A 20,921-nucleotide genomic window follows, 5' to 3' on the forward strand; every position below is an offset into this window, starting at 1 on the left:
CTTAGAAGGCTCTACCATACAGGCAGCAGAGTCTGGGCCAGAATTTCTCAGAGGAGATCATGGGGCATGGAGGTGAGGGTGGGGGCATGGGGGATGGGGTATTCCTTTCAATTCCTGATTCCCTAGAGTAGCTGATTCCTACTCTAGACCTGTAGAATCAAGATCTCCAAGGGTGGTCCAGGAATCTGCACTGACCAGGAATACTATCTCATCCCAGGGACATCATGCCCAGTGAGTGAGCAATCCTTGTACCCACTGATGTTTTAGAGCCATCAGGAGATAGATAGAACTTAGGAAAATACAGAGTGAAATGAAAGAACTTGACAAAGGCATTTCTATTTGTGGTGATGCCAAGTGGGTTCATCTTAATCTGACTTCCTAAAGGTACAATCATTATTGACAAGCTACCTGTCAACTACTGGTATGAAAGTTTTCTGACAATAAAACTATTCAAATGGCCCACCAACACATGAAAATACCCCAGCACTCGAGACTCCCCAGCTCTCAAGACTTCCCAGCATCCTCCTTGTCTTACTATTTACATTACTTCAAATTTTTTGAAGAATGGAATGAGCTCCACTCATCAGCCATGCAGTTAACACTGAAAGTAAAAGTAGAAAACATTCCTTGCACAGTCTGTTTTATTTTTAGGCCAGCTCCATTCCTGGCTCACCAAAGACTTCTTAAATGTGGTCATTTACCCTCATTGTTTCCTATAGTTATTGAAGGTAGCTTTTTAAAAATTATTTTGTTAATATAATTGCATTTAAATTAATTCAAGATGTTATTTACATCTCATTCATATTTAAAAGATAAATTCCTGTGCTTTGTCTGATTGGCTGATTATAATTGTAGTTGGTAGAATTCAATGATGCAGTCACGGGGTTTAATCAGTTACCATACACCCATTACAGTATAGGAGTCTAAGTGGCTTCATGGGCTCCACCTTGATCTCACCATGCCTTCTTTAATAAACTTTTACTTAGAAAATCACCTTCATGAGGCTCTAATCACCCAGGGCAGATACTGCTGCCTTGAAGTTTCTACTTTCCAGAAAACCCATACAGAAAAACCTTCCTCCATCCTCTTCATCCAGACAACAGGTCACTTGCCTCTCAACCTTGATAAAATTAAATCCTCTCAAGGAATATTGATATGGGATTTGAGGAATACTATTTGTGAAATTTTATTTTCCAAAGGGACCCCAAATTCCTTGAGGGCAAGAACTGGGCCTTAGTCATATTTTTAAGGTGCCACAAAGAAAATGCTACAAAGAAAATCACGGGCTTTGGTGACATGTAAAGCAGTTCGGTCACCTATCAGTATCCTTAACCAAGTCATTTTTAAAATTTTTATGTGTATGAGTATTTTGCCCAAATGCATGTTGTGTACCCATTTCATGCAATGTCCACTCAGAGGTCAGAAGAGGGAATCAGATCCCCTAGAACTGAAGTAAGAGCTTGATTTTCAAATCTGCAGCACAGCCATGTGCACAAAAGTTCCAAGAAAGGGAAAAAAAAAAAAGAAGAAAAAGGAGAACCTCCCAGCCTGGAGGTGTGTTATGGGCTGTGGACACATGGACAGGAAGAGCACTGGGGGTGGGAGAAGCAAAGGTATGAGCCAGGAGGCTGGACAGAAAAGAGGCAGAGGGGAGAGAAGTGTCCATTGAGCCCAGGAGAAATTCCTCAGAGTAGGAAGAGCTCATGAGCTTGGGTAAAGCAACACTGAAATTCCATTTTCAGTTTTTGCTGGTCACATTCCAATTCCAACTTCCCCTAACCTTCAAAAATAAACATTTCTAATATATCATATACTTTTCAGACATTTTTATCAATTTTTAAATCCTAAGTCCAAGTTACTGGTTTATGGACTCTTACAAGTTATTCACATGTAAAGAAGTAACTATGAGGCATCATATTGGCAAAGAACTGAAATAATTAACATCAACCCTACACTATTAATTCCATAGTTCTGTAGCAAAAGCTCCTATAAAATATACGAGTGATCCTGGCTTTTATGTTTTTAATTTTTATTTAGTGTGTGTGTGTGTGTGTGTGGTGTGTGACCACAGTGTACATGTTGGGGTCAGAGGACAACTTTGTGGGTTGGTTCTTTCCTTCTACCTTTTTGTGGGTTTTGGGGATTAACCTTCAGTTACTAGGCTTACATGCCAAGCAACTTCACCCACTGGGCCATTTTGCTGAGCATAGTTTCTTTCTTGGTGTGTGTGTGGGGGGGGGTTGTTTTGTTTTGTTTTTTTTGTTTGTTTTTTTTGTGGGTTTTTTGTTTTTTTTTTTTTTGTCTTTTTGAGACAGGGTCTCCCTGTAGCCCCAGCTGGCCTGGAACTCACTATGTAGACCAAGCTGGCCTCATTTCACAAAGATCTGCTTGCATCTGCTTCCCAAGTACTGGGATTAAAGGCATACACCATTATGTTGGCTCTGATCCTGTTTTTAAAGAAGTGTAGGCTCATCTTATATATGCTACTGGGATGTTGCAGTTTCAAGGAACTCTCAACTAACAAAGGAAAAAGATGTACATGTGCTTCCTGCCCTGTGTGTATATGTTCATCATCATGTATTTCCATATGCATCTACATGCATCTGTGTTCATTAAACATGACTGCACACTGATGTGCAAAATTCTAATCTATTACTGCAACTACGGGAAAACTTACAGTCCCTAGCTTCACTTGCTTTTAGATTCTTCCATTTATTGTCACTTTTAGAAGTCACATAGCTAAGCAACAGCAAGCACCTCTGATACTTGGTCAGGAAGGTAATGGTGGCCAGAGCTGTTTTACAGGAACTTGGAAATCATTCAAACCAGTTGAAGTTACCCACCTTTCATGTAGATCTGCACAACTGTCTGATGTGACCATGTGGCATCAAAGAGCCAAAAGATGGCCACTAATGGGGCCATCATACTAAATAGATCATACTAATGGGGCCATTTTCTAAACATGCCTCCTATGAAGAGCCATGAGGTTTGATAACACATGCACAGACCAACAATGATGTCAATATTCAGTTCCCTTTCCCCATGCCTCAGACTATATTGTTTCTTTAGCCCATAAATACCTCTGAGCAGAAACCTTATCCTCAGAGAGTCAGCTTTGGGCCTTGGAGCTCCCACCTCATCACATTCTCTCAACAACAAACTCTCTTTGGCAAAGCCTGTGTATTACTTCAAGAATTGGAAGGAAAAGAGCACAGCAGGCAAAACAGGCCTCGTTCAGTGACAATACCACACAGATCATTCTACCTCCTCTTCCTGCATATCTTTAAGCCTCCACACTGATAGTGGGAAGGCTGGCATCCATCCTCAATCATTCATTTACTTAAGGATTCAATTTTAGTACACCTGTATAGCAGTGACTGAATTGTAAAAATTTTATCAATTAAAGATTCATGCTTCTATTTTGCATTTATTCTTACAAAACACTCATTTCCAAAGTTATTTAGTCCTTTTTAATAAGTTTTTTTTAGGGACTGGGATATAGCTCAGTTGATACAGAGTTTGGCTAGCATGTGTAAAGCCCTGAGTTTGATACCCAGGCACACATAAAACTGGATGTGGTAGCACACGCCTATAATCCCAGCACTCAGAAGGTAGAAGCAAGAGGATCAGAAGTTTGAGGTCATCCTTGACTACACAGCAAATCTGAGGCTTGGCTACATGAGACTTGTCTCAATAATAACATTAAGTTTGTGTCACACACTTTAGTGTGGTTGGATTGTTTTGTCACATTCTGCATTCCATTCTGGGCTCATCCAACCTCAATTTTTAAAATTTACATAATTATGGATCACTCTGTGTGTTATAAAGTTCTGTGGTTTTTGATAAATCTATGGTACCATGTATCCTCACTGAACAGAACACACATACACACACACACACACACACACACACATACACACACAGAGGATACATGAACTAACTAAAGAGTTCCTAATACCAAAGCTTTTTCTTTAACAACAAAATATTATTAGATTATTACTCAAAATGGAAAAATATTTTTGCCTTCATAAAGATATAAATAAATGATTAAAAAGTAATAGAGGGATAAAAGAATTCCAGTTCATGCAGCTGCTACACCCACAAGGAAGTATGTAGACAACTCCCTCCTCCCTACCTGTGGGCTACAAATCTTGACTTCCTTCCAAAGACTACAGTATTAACGGGGGTGGGGGGGGTGACTTTACAGGGGAGGAAAGGACCAACAAGACCACAGTCAGGTGATAAAGGCCAACATCAACAGTTATTAATAATGTGATGCTACAGACCCTTGATATGTGATAGAAGGGGTACTTTGCCTATGTGACCTTCTTCCCAAAACCTATAGCTTTAATGACGGGAAAAATTTAAGTCCCAACTATGGGACATCCTATAGAACTCCTGACCAGTACTTCTCTAAACTGTCAAGATCATAAAAGAAAACAGGAAAGCAGGAGAAACTCCCACAACCAAGAAAATCCAAAGAAAACATGATGACTAAACATAGAATCATGGATGAGAACCTGGAGCAGAAGAGGGAAGTTAGGTGAAAAGTAAGCAAATTGAAATAAATTATGTAAATCCAAAAGTTTCCTAAAAATAAGGCTAACTTTTATAAGGATGAGAATGGAAATTAAAACATGCTCAATCTGTCCCCATTAAGTACGGAACTAATAATGATAAAGGAATGTGCTTCCCTTTATTCAACATAGTAAAAGATTAAATTCTATTTCCTTTTAAGTTCTTATTATGTGACGTAACCATGTAACTCTGATTAAACATTAAGATATTATGTAATGAAAATAATTCTAATTTATCAGGGAGTAATAGTATCTCTGAATGCTAGCCCCATAGAGAAGTTCCCATTTGGCATCTATAGAGTAAGTAAATTCATCTCAATCCAGTCAGCAGAAATTTCACTGGCAGCCAAACCTCAAGAACCTGACCTCCTGGTGCTCTAACCATTTTCTTCTTAAGTTCTGAATGCCTTCAACTTCACTTTTATTCTGATTTTTTTTTGTTAATTCATCTAACCTCTGATTCCATCTCTTCTTCCTATGAGCAGAGTCTCATAGTGTGAAACATAAATTCAACTGGCTTTCTTATCCATAACTGAAGGGGCCATGTTTTGTAAAAATGTCTTCCAAATTAGCCACTCTAAAAGATGTAACACATTGTCCAAATAAATTGTTTACCTGACAGGGAAACTAACCAGAATCTTAATTGCCTTAAAGTCCCTTCCAAGGGATTAACCACTGGAAGGTCAGGAAAAGATGATGATGATGATGATGATGATGATGATGATGATGATGATGATGAAGAGGAGGAGGAAGGGAGAGGGGGAGGGAGGGGGCGAAAGAGGAGGGAAAGAGGAGGAGGTAGGGGGAGAAGGGGAAGGAGGAGGACAATGATGATGATGATGACACATCAAAAAACAAAAGCCAAGGCTGAGCTCCCATAAGCACACTCCCTACAATCGAGCTGGCTGCCAAGGAGCCCTTGGTACAAGGAATTCTCCCATAACTGCTGGCACACAGAAGTGCCTCCATGCAAGGAAATGGGAAGAACTCTCTCAGAGTCATTTGAGCTTTCCATAAAACAAATGCTATAATACTACCCAGAATACAGTTCATATTGTTTATGTGTTTCACATTTTATAAATTTAGTTGTTGTATCCTTAGCTAGTTGGATACATGTTTGAAATTTGTAAAGTCATCATTTAAACATCAAAATTCAAAGCTTGTTTTAGGGGAAGAACTCTGATTATTAACTGGAGCTAGTTTCTTTGGAGTTAAGGGTTTTGTTTTAGAGAAGGAAAAATTTAGAGTTCAGAGCAAGTATAGACATTTTTCCTGCTTTTAATTACTTTTCCAAAAGAGTAATTGGTTGGTAAGGTAAAATAAAGCAGCAATTTAGAATGTACTGAAGCTAGAACCAATGCCCAACATCAGACATGCCCTAATGTCCTTATGACCTTAGTGTAAACAGCCACCTCCCTTCACCCCACTCTGCTCCCAACAGTCCAACAAACAACTGAGGTTAGACTCGACCTGCATGAATGATTGTCATCTGATTCCTCTTAATGCTTAATATCATTTTTTTATTATTTTTATGTGCAAGACTGTATTGCCTGCATGAATGTGAGTCCACCCGTGTTGTGCAATGCTGCGGAGGTCAGAAGAGGGCTTCGGATTCCCCTGGAACTGGAGTTAAGGATGGTTTGTAGCTGCCATGTGGTGCTGGGAACTGAACCCGGGTCCTCTGCAAGAGCAGTCAGTGCTCTAAACCACTGAGCCCCACTTAATATCATTTTTAAAAAGCTTCATCATCTATGTTCAAATATTTGGGAAATTTTTCCAATCCCTTTTTTTTTCAAAGCTTCCTTATTTCCCATAGATCCCTAATATGGAGAGTGGTAACCACTGAAAATCTGCAGACAAATGGACTTGCACTCACTCCTGTAATCACTCAAGATAAAAGTGCAACCCCATTTCTCACTTGCAAAAATACTGAAAGCCTGGTAAAATGGGGTGAGCTCTGCATCCCCGACCTTCCTGAAAAATTTCTGCCTGTGGCCGTCAACCTTGGCTCACCTAAGAATCACCTGGAGCCCTTTGCAAAACCTTTTTTTTCCCTTTTTTCATTTTCATGTGTGTGTGTGTGTATCATGTTTTTGTATGTGTGTGCACATGCATGTGGAGGCTGATATCAGGAAGCATGCTTGCATTTATTCACTGAGGCAGGATCTCTCAACTAAATCCAGAGCTGACCAGTGTGGCTAGCCTCCCTCAGAGCCAGCATGTTCTGTGGATGTCCTGCCTCTGCCTTCTGAGGCTAGAATTACATGTGGCCTGCCACATTTACATGTGTTTCATGTGAACTTCTGTCCTCAGGCTTACATGGCAAGCACTTCTGGTAAGCCATCTCCCTAGACCTCTCTGCAAAGTCTTGCTGCACATACTCTTCCCAGAACAATCAAGCCAGGCTGCTGGGTTTGAGGGCTAGCTTCAGTATTTCTAAAGTCCCCGTTCCGATGTACAGGCAAAATTTAGAACAGTACAATAACAGTGTTTATATTAGCGACTACTCTTAACTGGTTTTCATGTAGCTCTTTTTAAATTTTACGTATTTGAGAAAACAGTAAGTAGAACATTAAGCACATCATTACGGCAGCCAGCATCCCAGACTTGGGACAACTTGACAGTTTTGGGGGCTGTTAATCAGAAAAAAATATGTAAGAGTTTCTATACTTCCAACAAGTCTTCCATTTCTTTCTGTTTTCTAGGCCTACAGTCTATAACATTCATTAACCTAGAAATCCCCAAATATTCTTTCTTTGACGTATGGGATGTGTGTCAACAAATAATCCATTTAAAGGAAAATGAGGTGGTTTTTTCACATATGGTAAGGAGAATTCTATCCAAACCGTGAAGCCGCAAATAGGAAAAGACAAAGCTCGATACTCAGAGACCCAAACTGCCCACATAGCACACAGCAGAATTCCTAGGTCAGTAATTTTTTTTCTATCAAAAACAATTTTTAAAACCTCAATAACCACCATAAGACTTCACTGAAATTAACAAAAGAAATTAAATTTAAACCCAAATTTATACAGATTACTTTGCATTTGCTATATTCTTCTTAGAGGATTCCTGTCCTTAGCCCCTTTCCTTCAAGTCACGGGTGAGAGTTAGTTTGTGGTAGAGAAATGCCCTCCTCTGTCACCCAAAAGCTAAAGATAAAAAAGGAGACCACAGAGGTGGCCTGGGACATAGACAGATCTGCCAAAATTAGGCTCAAAACTGCCTTTCCAGAAGCTGAAGAGCCTGGTTAGGGACCTCGCCGCATCCTTCCTTTTCCTTTTAGTTCGTATTTCATGCAGCATTTCTGAGATGGTAATACAGATGCACATGTGCCATTAAATAACAGTTGCAGAGGCTCGGCTTCCACTCAAAAGCCTGGCTACATTCTCTCACTCACAAATGGCTTAAATGAGCTGTTTTATAAGCATTTGTAGCTCAGTAACATAAAGTCCTTTTCCAAATTTTGACATTACTATAAGTAGAATGGGAAGTCACCTAATTGGTTCTAATTATTGTTTGTCCACAAAACACTATTGACTATGCCCTCTGCCCAGTCACCAATAAAATCTAGGGCAAGACCTCTTCCAGACATACCACAGTGGAGACCTTGAACACATATATCATACTGTGCTTCAACCTTCTGGTTTAGGGGTTGTTCCACTGGATCCTCCATCCTCTACCAGTTTTCCTCTTTGTTTCCCCTACACTTTGCATGAGGGGCTGTGGTTTTCCATTTTGGTCTTGTCCATGGTCATGGAAGGTCTGTATCTCCCACGTCCTCTTTCTGTCTGTTTCTGTTTGTTTCCTTCTCTTCCCTATTGATCTCTGGGTGAGTTTCTGTTGTTTGATTACAAAGTTGGGCTTTTGTCCACATCCAGTTTTGGCTCATCTGTCTCTCTAGTGCCCACCCTACCAGTCACAACACATACCCAAAGGCCTTCTTTTTCTCATATTATGTGTAAGCAATAAATACTAATTGCAATGAAATGACTCAAAATTTTAGCCAGATGTAGTAGTAAAGTATAATCTCAGCCCTTGGGAGGTAGAATCAGGAAGATCTGAAATTCAGGTCATCCTGAGCTAGATAACAAGTTCGAGGCCAGCCTGGGCTACCTGAGACCCTATCTCAAAAAACAACAAAACAAAAAGCCAGGTATGGTGGCAGAGACCTGTAATCCCAGCACTCAGGAGGTGGAAGCAGGAAAACCAGAAGGTCAATGTCATCCTCCTCTATCTAGTGAGTTCAAGGCCAGCCTGGGCTACATAAGCCCCTATCTGGAAAAATAACATCAACAACAGCAACAAAAAATGACTCAAAGTAGTGGTAAGTTGATCTGATCAACATACATTATACAACTGTGTGGAAGCTTCAAAGAATAAAAAATATTATGAAAGGAAAAAATGACATAATATTTTTGTAAAAATAACTGCAATTTGAACCCCTGCATGTGCAGGTCCTGCCCCTCTAACATCAACAATGCACATCCATTTTACTTTTCTTCTTATAACAGTATCCATGTTCTTTGTGGAAAATAATATAGCAACTTTTAATGCTATCTCCTAAAATCTAAGTTACTTAGGGCATATACATTAAATGAATAATATAGGGTGCAAATTCCATTGCTTGCATGATCATAACTATATGAAAAAAACCCAGGTAGGAGATATGTCCAAATTCAATAGAAGCCACCTCTGGGTGGTGTCCTGGTTAGTTTTTATTGTCAACTTGACAGAACCAAGAGTCACTTAGGAAAAGGGAGTCTCAATTGAGGGATTTCCCAGATCAGATTGGCCTGTGGGGAACTGTCTTCACCACTGATTGATATGGGAGGGTCTAGCCCACTGGGAGACATACCACCCCTAGGCAGGTGGTCCTGGATTGCATAAGAAAGCTAGCTGAACACAAGCCAGAGGAAGCAAGCCAGCAAACTGCATTTGTCTATGGTCTCTGCTTCAGTTCCTGCATCCAGGTTCCTACCTTGAGCTCCTCCCTGAATTCCCTAAGAATGAATTGTGACCTAGAAGTATAAGATGAAATCAAGTCTTTCCTCCCTAAGTTGCTTTTGATCATGGTGTTTATCACAGCAGCAGAAAGCACTAGGACAGGTGGCGAGTTCATAGGATGTTTTGTCTAATCTTTTCCCCTAATCTTTCTAAACTTTCCAATTTTTCTATGTATGAGTATTGATTACTTTGAGAAAGACTAATTTTTCCCCAAGTCCTATTTAGCAATCTGCAGATCAGAATCTTCCCTGCACTTTGCCAAGCCCATTCTCTGCCAACCAGATCAGCAACAGCAGATATAGTCCTGCTTCTTGCCAGAGCCTGGCCATCTCAAAACTTCCAAGATGACGTGCCAGCCAACTCCATCCCCACTGCACCTCACCCATGTTGCTCTCCATCTCCTGTCACTTTCCCCATGGGGAAAGTGACAACATGTTAAGTTCTTGGCTTGTTATCTCAGCTTCACTAATCCTTCATATATTTTCCCTGCAAACAGTCACATGACATGCAACTTTAGCCAAATTTGTTTCATATAATCTTTAATTCTGCGCAGAATACTGGTGATAAATTACTGCAGGAAATTGTCACTGTGAGTGTCATGACATCAGATCTGTGGCCCACACAACCTGCTCATGCTCTGGAATATTCTTTGCTGACAGAAAAGGGCCATCACCTTCCAGATGCTTCTGTAATTCACCTATGATACTACACTCTGGCTTCACAGGAAGGAATTTAACTTTTAATTGAAAATCTTAATTTCCAACCAAAGTCACATAGTTTCCCTTTTATCAGAGTGAACTTTTAAAAAATTTAATTAATTAGTTTTTCATGCGTATGAGTGTTATGCCTGCATGTATGTAAGTATACCCATGTCATGCACTGCCCTCGGAGAACAGAAGAGGATGTCAGATCCCCTGAAACTGGAGTTACAGTTGTTAGCCACCATATGGGTGCTGGGATTCAAACCCAAGACTTCTTCAAGCATAGTCAGTGCTCTTAACCACTAAGCCATCTCTCTAGCCTGGAGTGAACTTTCTAACAAGAGTTTTCCAGATGGCAACTGATCAAGCAGTCCGCTGCTTGATGATTCAGAGTGGCTTATATATCTTTGTGGTTGGGATTCCATACAGCTCACCCTCCCACTGCAGGTTGCACGGGCTGCACATTTCCTCCACTAGACACTCCCTCCCCTCCTCCTTGGCATAGCATATGGCTGCCCGCTCCTGACCCCAGCTTTGCTTAAGGGGCTGATCCTGTTCCTTAATCTCATTTAGTCCGGTGGACTTGATCCAAATGGATCTTTTCTTTCTTCTCACTTTTAGCATGGACCCATGCCATCTCATCTACCTCCTTTTCTTCCATGGCCTGCAAATGGCTTGTCCTACCCACCACCTCCCTACCCCCAACCCCACCCCTGCTGCCAGCTGTCTAGAGTTCGAAGGAATCCCACTTTCTTCTTGTGATGTCAAATCAGACCCCAGTCCTTCAACTGATGATTCTCCCCTTTGAGTAAATTCCCAGCAGTCCAGGGGCTACAAGTAGCTGGGGACAGCTATGAAGCAATCTAACACAAAACAGTAAACTTACTTAAAACATGAGGCTTTTCTATGATTTTTGTTTTGTTTTGTTTTGTGATGGCTTGTGTGTGGGGGGGGTATTTTTATTGTATGTGTATGTGTGTTTTGCCTGCATGTACTAAGTGCACAGATGCATGCAATGCCCATGGAGGCCAGAAAAGGGCATCATCAGATTCCCCTTGAACTAGAGTAATGGACTGGTGTTAGCTGTCATGTGGGTGCTGGGAATCGAACCAGGGTCCTCTGCAAGAACAGCCAGTGCTCTAAACTGCTGAGCCATCTCTCCAGCCTCTTGTGATTACTTTTTGTAACCAATTGTGTAATAGATGCTATGATTGGACATGCCTGCTACAGCATCCATAGAGAGCAAGGCCATCACTCCTGGACTAATATCAATGTCATCTATTCAACATCCCTGCCAACTACTCACTGTAGTGGTTCTGGGGCACTGACCCAGATGAACTCATCAGCTATTTCCTACACAAGATATAATTCCTGCAATTACAGTCATTTTCAGTGTACAAACTAATAGCTAGTATGATTCTTGATGCTCTGAGGGAACATCCTCTGGCCCGACCTGTTTAATACAATAGAATGAATTAAATTAAACCTGCACCTCCTCAGACATACTGGTTATGCATCCAGTGTTCAAATGACTAAATGACTGTTGGCTACTATTCTGGACAGCATAGTCCCAGACACGTCCATCACACAGAAAGTGCTATCAGAACAGCACTGAATTTATATCACACAATTTCGAATAACACAAATCAACAAATACTTAGCACCTCTGTCCCACACATTTTATCAGCAGTTACTAAGAGACTGGACAGAATACTAGAACACATTAAATAACACATTTTGAAGTGACGTCTCGGGGAGCCGTTTACCATTCCTGCCTCTGGCTTACCGTCCGGCTTTTGCTCATTGCTTGCTGCCCTCTTCTCGGTCTCAGAGGTTCTTTTAAAATCTTTTATCGTTTCTTTATATAAAGTCAAGACTTTGGTTTAAAATCTATTATCATTTCTTTACATAAAGTCAGGATTAGGTTTTTTTCCTAATCCAAAAAGTTTAAGTGAACAACAAAGCAAACGATAGCCCAGAAAAGCTCATCCACGGCCTGTTTCAGAAAGCACTGGATTAAAGTTGTGCTTGGTCCTCTCTCTCCCAAGGCTTTCCTAATGGTCCTCTTCAGACTGAGTGACATTACAGGCCAAGCACTCGGCTTAGGTGGGGCTAAGACAGTTTCCACAGCTTCCACAGCAAAGGTCTTCTCACCAAGCAAGCATACCAGTTGGAGACTGGAGTGAATTTTTAGAGCCTAAAATTAAAAATAATCCCCCTGTTTAATACTTTTAACAGCCAACCCCTCCTCCTTCAGTAATTTGTCTGCGTAAACATTCTTCAAAGCTGACATTCCTGGGAGCGTGATGCAATCTGTAGCCAAGACATCCTGTATTCATGAATAACAGCTATGCTCCTGGCTTCGGAAGCCCACAACAGTCATCTACCCGGTGATGTTTGCTTTCCTTTCTCCATCTTCATCCCCCTTTCTGGGAATAAATTATTGCTCTTACCTTATATAGCAGTAATAACAGATGTGTGCACACTGTTCAGTGCACATCTAAGTTTCTGCTCCAATTTCAGGAGCACTTCAGGCAGGGACATCCAGCAAACCACCTCTGGCTTGAGGCCAACGCTGGGGAAGCACACTCAACTGACACTGTGGGTGCTTCCTCCTTGCCTGCTCTAGGCTATGGGATTTCCCAACTGTTTTAACTGCTCTGTCATGTGTCTACCAAGCATACCAACCACAACACCAGAGCCTCTGGAAGCCCTGCATGAGTTGGCTCATGATGCCTCCATGAAACAACCACCTTTGCTGCTCAACTCATTCTGCTCTCTCATCAGCCTGAGCACTGGGCTTCCACCCCAACCTCCTCACCTGGGCCACCCCAAGACAGCTTTGCTCACATATGCACTCCAGGTGTGCAGGCTGCCGCCACTGCACTGCACTTGAAGAAAGGCTCCTGAAAATCCCATAGAGCATTCCAAAGGTCTTCACAGACTATCCCAGGGTCCCTACTAGGCATCTTCTGGCAGCCCATCCCAGGTCCTCCCACCCCCACAGCTATATTCCACTCTGTGTGCCTCTAAATGACTCCAAGGATAAGTGTGGGTTTTGAAGGAACAGAAGAAGCTGGAGGGGCAACCTGAGGGGGAACCCCCAGGAAGTAGAAAACTACAGTTGAGAGTAGAAGAGAATGTCCAGGTCCATTGGAATCCACCCCAAGGGGGTCCTTAGTTTCTCTTATAGGCACCTATATAAGGCCCACATCACAACAACATCTAGTGTTCTCCTGAGCCCAGTGAGTTAGACCACATAGGCTCAGCTCCACTGGGACACACTGGACGTCATTGTGGGACAGGCAGAATGACATTCCAAGACTTGATTCCAATGCGGACTCTCCATCAGCTCAGTTGCTTTCCTGAAATGAAACTGCTAGTGCCCACTACATTTGAATAATAAGGTAACTATGACAACTACCAAACCCACATTTAGCACAGTAAAATTGCTCAAGAAAAGCTTTAGTTTCTGTGTGTTTTAGATTATAAATGAAATTCACAGTATTATGGCTAATAGAGTAAAGAAAAGGCACTTGGATGGGTTAGAAGAAGTAACCAAGGTTCCCAGGAAAGAATGTTTCATACTAAAATATATTTTCTTCTTATCTACCACACATATGGTCTATGATACCCTTAATGAGTGTATGGAAAACAATATTTTGAAACATACCCAAATCTAGGCTTTCAGGGTCTTCTTGTTCATTCAGTGGATCCACCTGGCTTTTGACGCACTGAAAGAGACACAGATGAGGTATTTCATTAAAGGACATCTTTGCTACATTAATGTTTATTTATTTTTATGAACTACAATAAACATTCTTGGAAAACATCAATAAAACCACATCACATGCATCACACCATGTAAACAGAAGACTAGTCTTTGTTTATAATTAGCAAAAGAACCAAAAATAAAGGATCTGTCTCCAGCTAAAATGTACCTGAAAGGTGTTCACATGTAAAATACATGATTGGCAAACATCTGTAGATAACAGGCTTCAAGGTAATATATTTTAGAGGATGTATTCAATTCTCTTATGTATACAAAAGCAATAACTCACAAAGATAGCTAGGTTTGGTCATAAAATGTAGCAACTGAGATTCTGATAAGAGACTGGATTAAAGGCATATCCCTGTCTACTTGTGGACACTAGCTCAATCGTCATGCCTATTTTAACTCTGGAGAGATGCACAAAGATGACAATAAAGCCAGGAGTCATTCCTTACCTTTCCAACCTCCTCCTCTAGGGGTGATCTGTCAGACTCCAAATTCTTAACCTCTGCAAAAGGAATAATTCTCATCAAGACTGATGATTAGAGCCTTGGTTAAAACAAAAATCAAGCAAAGAACGAAAAGGATATGTCTGAACGAAGTGCCCACGGCCAGCTAGGTTTTTAGATTAGGCTTCTTAACAGTCAACTCTGCAGAGGATAAAGTACTTGACCACCTGACCGCCCACACTCTGGTATTATTTGTGTGTCCTAAGATGTAAACAAGGCCAGGAGCTCTCACAGGAAATCCTGAGGGGAAAAGAAGGACCATTAAACAAATCAATGTCCTTCGCTCCAAAGGAAGGACACTCACTCCTGAAGCCTCTTCAAAAATAGCACAGATGCTAAGGATGTGACTGATACCCACCTGTAGAAATCCCACTTGTCTCTTCCCTCAAATTCCACAGATGTCGATGAGAGAATTCAAAAGAGAATAATTCATTCTCTAAGAGGTTCAGCTGCTCCTCTCGCAGTGCTCAAAGTGGAACACCCTATATAGCCCTCAGCTCCAACCTCAGCCAGTTAGGTCAGCTGAGTGGTGCCAGCCCCACATGTCCCAGGAGTCCCCTCTCAGTTAAACTCTTCCTGGAAACTGCTCAGGATGTTCTCCCATGAACAGGAAGGTCCACGTGAGGAGCATTTTTCTCTGTGGTATGACTGATTGGTTCTCTTCCCAAATACTCAGTTGCCAGGAAACAAGAGCCAAGATAGTCAAAATAACCACAGGGTACAGGTTCGGCCCTGGGGAAAGTAAGTCCTAACTTCCCTAGCAGGGACAGGTGATGAGAATCTTTTCCTGAAATTATATGAACATAAAACCCTGAGGGGCCACAGGGTCTTTTTTGGAATCTCAGCTTCCCAGCCCCCAAAGTCCTACTTGATGCTGGTCCCAGGGGAAAACCAGGCACTTTCCCAGAAAGATCATAAGCTTGGCATTCCCTACCCCGATTTGCCACTCCTGTTAATCTGAGTTGCCCGCTGTCTCAGTCCTCCAGGTGCATCTGCTCAAGCTCTCACTCCCAGGAGCTTCCTTCTACATTTCTGCATAAGACTTCATTCATATGGCTCTCCACAACAGATCAGGTTATAAAAATGACAGGATTACAAAGACTGAGTAATAAGTAATGAGGCAAGAATGGCACAGCCACAATCCCACTTGTCATTTTTTAATGCAGAATTTATTTTTTATCAAATAATGCTACATTGACACTCCACAACACTGTACTGCTTTGAATTCCTAATGCATATTTGCTTCCATGAGAAAAATGAAGATGTAGTAACTTCAGTTTTGTGTGGTTATGTCAACTCAACTCGTCTCCACAGAGAATGGGGACAGGGCTGTGGCTGACACCCAACTTGCTAAAGCTTGTGGTTTGGGCATCAGCGCGTTTTTAAATGAACTTCTCACATATGGCCTCCAGATGGCAGCAAAGTAACATTTGCATAACGAACACCAGCCATGAACGTCTAAATGGGCCAATTTTACCTTGTAGAGTATGCTTTTTTAAGTATCCCAAACTAATCAAAACAAAATGTTAAGGCAAAGTTTTCATCCCACTGCATAGATACAGAAAACTGGTGTGAAGCACCTGCCATGGTGTTTGCCATGTAAGTTCGGGGTGGGGGGCAACGGTTCACTTTGGAAGCTCCTAACTATGTGATAAAACTGAAGTAGAGAAATAATTGCAACATGCCAAAAAAAATTGAAAAAAAAAGAAGTCAAGAATAAGATAACCAAAGACTCCACAGCACATCTGCACCAGACATCAAGAAGATGGCACTCTCTTATGTGGCTCGATGTACATACTCCTTCAAAGACATGTCAGGCCACTACTATTAAATGATCATTATATTGTATTTCTAAGGTATGCTGTATATACAGCATTTATTCAGAAGAACAGCACACAGTTTGTTCCATTGTAGGTGGAAAAGAGGATATGATCTCTAATCTGTTCTCAGTATCAAAAGACCCAACACATCTGATAGCTCAGTTCCGCCTTTCCCCTTCATCCCTATCCTAAAGGCTGCTTGGATGATCTGGGCACATTTCCATGCCTATGTTTATTCCTTATACTCGCTTGCAGTTTTTTTTTTCTTATCTTTCAAATAACTGCCACGGGAAAACGGATCTAACTGGAAATAATCATATTAAGTGAATTAAGCCAGTCTCAGAAAGATAAATATTGTCTGCTTTCTCTCATCTGTGGTCCCTATGTTTTATTCAGATACATAAAATCATGTATGTATGATGTATGTATGTATGATTATGTATGTATGTATGTATGGCATACTCGCTTGCAGTTTTTTTTTTTCTTATCTTTCAAATAACTGCCACGGGAAAACGGATCTAACTGGAAATAATCATATTAAGTGAATTAAGCCAGTCTCAGAAAGATAAATATTGTCTGCTTTCTCTCATCTGTGGTCCCTATGTTTTATTCAGATACATAAAATCATGTATGTATGATGTATGTATGTATGATTATGTATGTATGTATGTATGGCGTGAAAGTAGAAGTAAAACTCGCTGGAGGGAAAGGGGACTAATGGGATAAGGGGAGGGGAGAGAAAGGAGGACAGCAGGCACGGGAGAAGTACGCTCAACAATGCATACTCGGTCAGAAACTTCGAAGACAAATTCTCAAATAATTTTTAAACCTGCTACTAATCATAACAAAATGATAGATTTTCATTCAAATTATGCTTAACTTTAAAAATAACTTTCAAAGGTATAAAAATCCTCATCCTAAAATTATTTTTTAATTTTGTGAAAATCTGCAGATTCAAGATAACATCTCTTAATTTAGGACTAACTAGAACCATATCTTAGAGTTTTTCAAAGAATTTGGCATTCATTCTACTGGAGTTTAATTAAATTGCTCCAGGAGAGTTTCTGCTAAATTACTAGGATCCTTTTACACTAGCCCATAGTACCACCAAGCGCACAGTGCAATCAAACCACTAGTTGCTATAGCAACCTTAGGCAGATAATGGTATCAGTAATTCTAGCTATTCTGTTTTAAAAGTCTATTAATATCGCCTTCGAGGCCCACCCAGAAGGAAGGATTACCTGTCCAAATCAGACTTACCAAACTTGATAAACGTTTTTTTTTTAATATTGCCAAACTATGATGGAGCACAAGATAACCTCCAAAACTTATGTTCACTAGTGACACAGCACCAGCAAAAAAGGGTTTTTCCCTTGGGGCTAAGTATCTATAAGATTAGTAGCAATGTTTCATTAAGAAGATGTGCCCAAAAAAGAGCTCAACTCTGTGCAAGTTTTACTGCCTCCTTCTGCAAAATGAATCCAGAGTCTAGACTTAAGCAACAAAGAGCTCAAACCAGAAATCCAGGATGCTCTGTACTCTTTCAATTGCCCTGTGGCTGTGCAACAGGACCCCTCCCCAAGGAAGGAAGAAATGGGAGAAAGGTCCTAATCAGAGCCAGGCAGACCACCAATGCTGCTGCATGATCCTACAACCAAGGCCACCTGGCTTAGACCTGCAGGACAATGTCCAGTAGAGAGCTGGCAGGCAATGGATGTGGTGAGCATGTGCTCTGCCTCCCTGAAAAATTATCAAAACAGCATCCAAATGGTGCTTATTATCACCCTAAGTGCCCCTCTGGCAACACACTAAGGCATAGTTCAATGTGCTCTTTTGTGTGGCAGCACATGACTATAATCCCAGAACTGGGGAGGCGGAGGCAGGAGCCTACACAGTAAATTCCAGGCCACTCTGAACTACACAGTATGACACCTTGTCTCAAAAAACAAATTTCTTAGGGCTGGAGAGATGGCTCAGCAGTTAAGAACACTGACTACTCTTGCAGAGGTCCCATGTTCAATTCCCAGCACCCACATGGCAGCTAACAACTGTTCGTAACTCCAGTTCCAGGGGAATTTAATGGCCCTCTTCTGACGTCCTTGGGCATTGAACAACACAAGTGCACTTACATACATGCAGGCAATACACTCATACACATAAAATAAAAATAATTTTTAAAATTGCTTTTTGATGTGTTCTTTTCTCCTCATGGGCTATGATTCTGGGACCATAATTGGGCTGGGACCAAACTGTTTTGGGGCCAACATTTTTTCTCCCCTGCTTGGTACATTCTATACATCCAGCTGATAAGATGTGGTGGCTCATTAGGGCTGTTTTGAATGAGAAGGAAGGGAAAGCTGCTTGCTTTCTGAACTGCCAATTCAAAGACTTGCAGTACCAACACTATTTGTGCATTCTGGACACCAGGCTGACCAGAAAGACAAGGGTTTCACCCCACGTTTCCAGCTCTGTCAGTCCCAACACCTTTTCCCCTCATACTTTGCACTGACTTTTCACTACTGATTTATCCACCTCTATGAATTGCTTACCATTTCACCCTATGGTGCACATCTGTTGCACAACACCAGACAGCTAACATGGTGAGGGGACACTCTTAATTCAGAAACTGATATAACACTTGAACCTCATTACAGCATACCGATTACTCCCGCTTTCTAAAGATGGGAATGCTAATGTGAGCTCTCATTTTGCCAGCCCAGCATGAATACGGAATGGAGGAAACAACAAAGCAATTATCCACCAAAGTCCTAAAACAAGGCTTTTCCTCCAAGAGCAGCAACATTCTAGATGATTCCATCAGCTCAGTCCATCCCTATTGGACTACAGCAGCAGAGGCATGAACATAAAAGAGGAAACTGGCCCTCAAAGAGCACCCCATGTGCTGGGTTTAGACTATCATTTTTTATTTATGCTCTGAATTTTTAAAAAGACTTATTTTTATTTCATGTGCATGGGTGTTTTGCCTGCATACATGTATGTGCATCTGTGTGTATACAATGCTCAAGAGGCCAGAAAAAGGCATTAGATCTCCTGGAACTGGAGCAATGGACAGTTACAATGTGGGTGCTGGGAACTGAAGTCAGGCCCTCTGCAGGAGCAACAAGTGCTCTGAACCGCTGAGCCATCTCTTCAGTCTCTTTATTTACACTCTGAAGTACTCAGAATGAACAAAGCATCTTTGGGAAATCCTTTTTATTTATATTATTCTCAATACTGTTTTCTGAACTACTTTCATATACCATATAATTTACCCATTTAAGACATACAATTCATTTGGGTTTTAGTATATTGTAAGGTGTACAACCATCACCACCATCAATTTGAGAACATTTTATTTATGCCAACAAGAAATCCCAATATTCTTAAGTAATCACTCCCCATAGTTCCTCAACTGCTCACTAACCTCCCTCCCATAGCCCAGCCCTAGACACCCACTAGTTTAATTTGTCTCAATGGATTTGCCTATTGAGGACATTTCATACACATGAAACCATAATATATGGGGGGGGGTTAATTGGCTTCATTAACATAGCATAATATTTTCAAGTACTAAATCAGTATTTCATTTTTTTAATAATTGAAAACTTTATTCTAAGGGGCTGGAGAGGTGGCTCAGTAGTTCAGGGTGCTTGCTTCTCTTCCAAAGGACTTGAGTTCGGTTTCCAGCACCTACAACGGGCAGCTCACAAGCACCTGTAACTCCAGCTCCAAGGGATACAGCACCCCTTGGCCTCTGTGGTTATCCATGTACACGTGTGCAATGTGTGGGTAGGCATGCACATGCACACACACATAAATCTTTTAAAAACTTTATTTTGCATCAGGATATCTGGAAAACAAAGTTCTATCTGAGACACATCCCAGATGAGAAGTGATCCATGTATCTGTGATCTGTGTATGTATACAGTGAATACACAATTCCGTTACTGAATTATCCATAGTATCAGATACTCCAAATTACCAATGCTTAAGTGAAAGTAAGACCTGATTTACCACACAAAAAGGTTAGAAGTGAAATATGGAAGAATTTAAACCAGCAGGCATAAATGCAGCACCTATCAGGATTTTAAAAGTATCAAAACTTAGAAAAATAAAATATTAAGGAAGAGATCTGGTCTTAGACAAATATTACTTAAACTTCAACCAGACACATAACCCACGATTTTTGTTTTTTTTTTTTATATTTTACATATTAGTTCTATTTTATGTGTATGAGTGTATTACCTGCATGTGTATAAGTGCACCCATGTCATGCAATGTCCATGGAGGTCAGAAGAGGACATCAGAATCAGATCCCCTGGAACTGGAGTTACAGATGGTTGTTAGCTGCCATGTGGATGCTGGGAATCAAACCCAGGTCCTCTGGAAGAGCAGACAGTGCTCTTAACTGCTGAGTCATCGCTCCAGTCCCAAGCCTGTCATGATTTTTGCTTGTTTTTTGTTTTCTTTGATTTGGTTTGGTTTGGTCTTTTTGAGACAGGGTCTCCCTGTGGCCCCAGCTGGCCTGGAATTCA

General features: G+C 41.1%; 1 protein-coding gene across 2 annotated transcripts in view; it reads right to left on the reverse strand.

Annotated features, from left to right (window-relative positions):
- Window positions 1–20,921, reverse strand: part of Arhgef28 (Rho guanine nucleotide exchange factor 28) — a 373,543-nt gene that overhangs the window by 146,813 nt on the left and 205,809 nt on the right. For both annotated transcript variants that reach the window (XM_029566139.1, XM_017799469.2), the window contains exons 8-9: window positions 14,513–14,565; window positions 13,959–14,019 (exon numbers count right to left, since the gene is read on the reverse strand). In XM_029566139.1, the coding sequence (XP_029421999.1) occupies window positions 13,959–14,019; window positions 14,513–14,565 (114 nt within the window). The remainder of the gene's footprint in view (window positions 1–13,958; window positions 14,020–14,512; window positions 14,566–20,921) is intronic.

This window comes from Nannospalax galili, unplaced genomic scaffold (genome assembly GCF_000622305.1).
Source record: "Nannospalax galili isolate Female #2095 unplaced genomic scaffold, S.galili_v1.0 scaffold898, whole genome shotgun sequence".
Lineage (NCBI taxonomy): Eukaryota > Metazoa > Chordata > Mammalia > Rodentia > Spalacidae > Nannospalax > Nannospalax galili.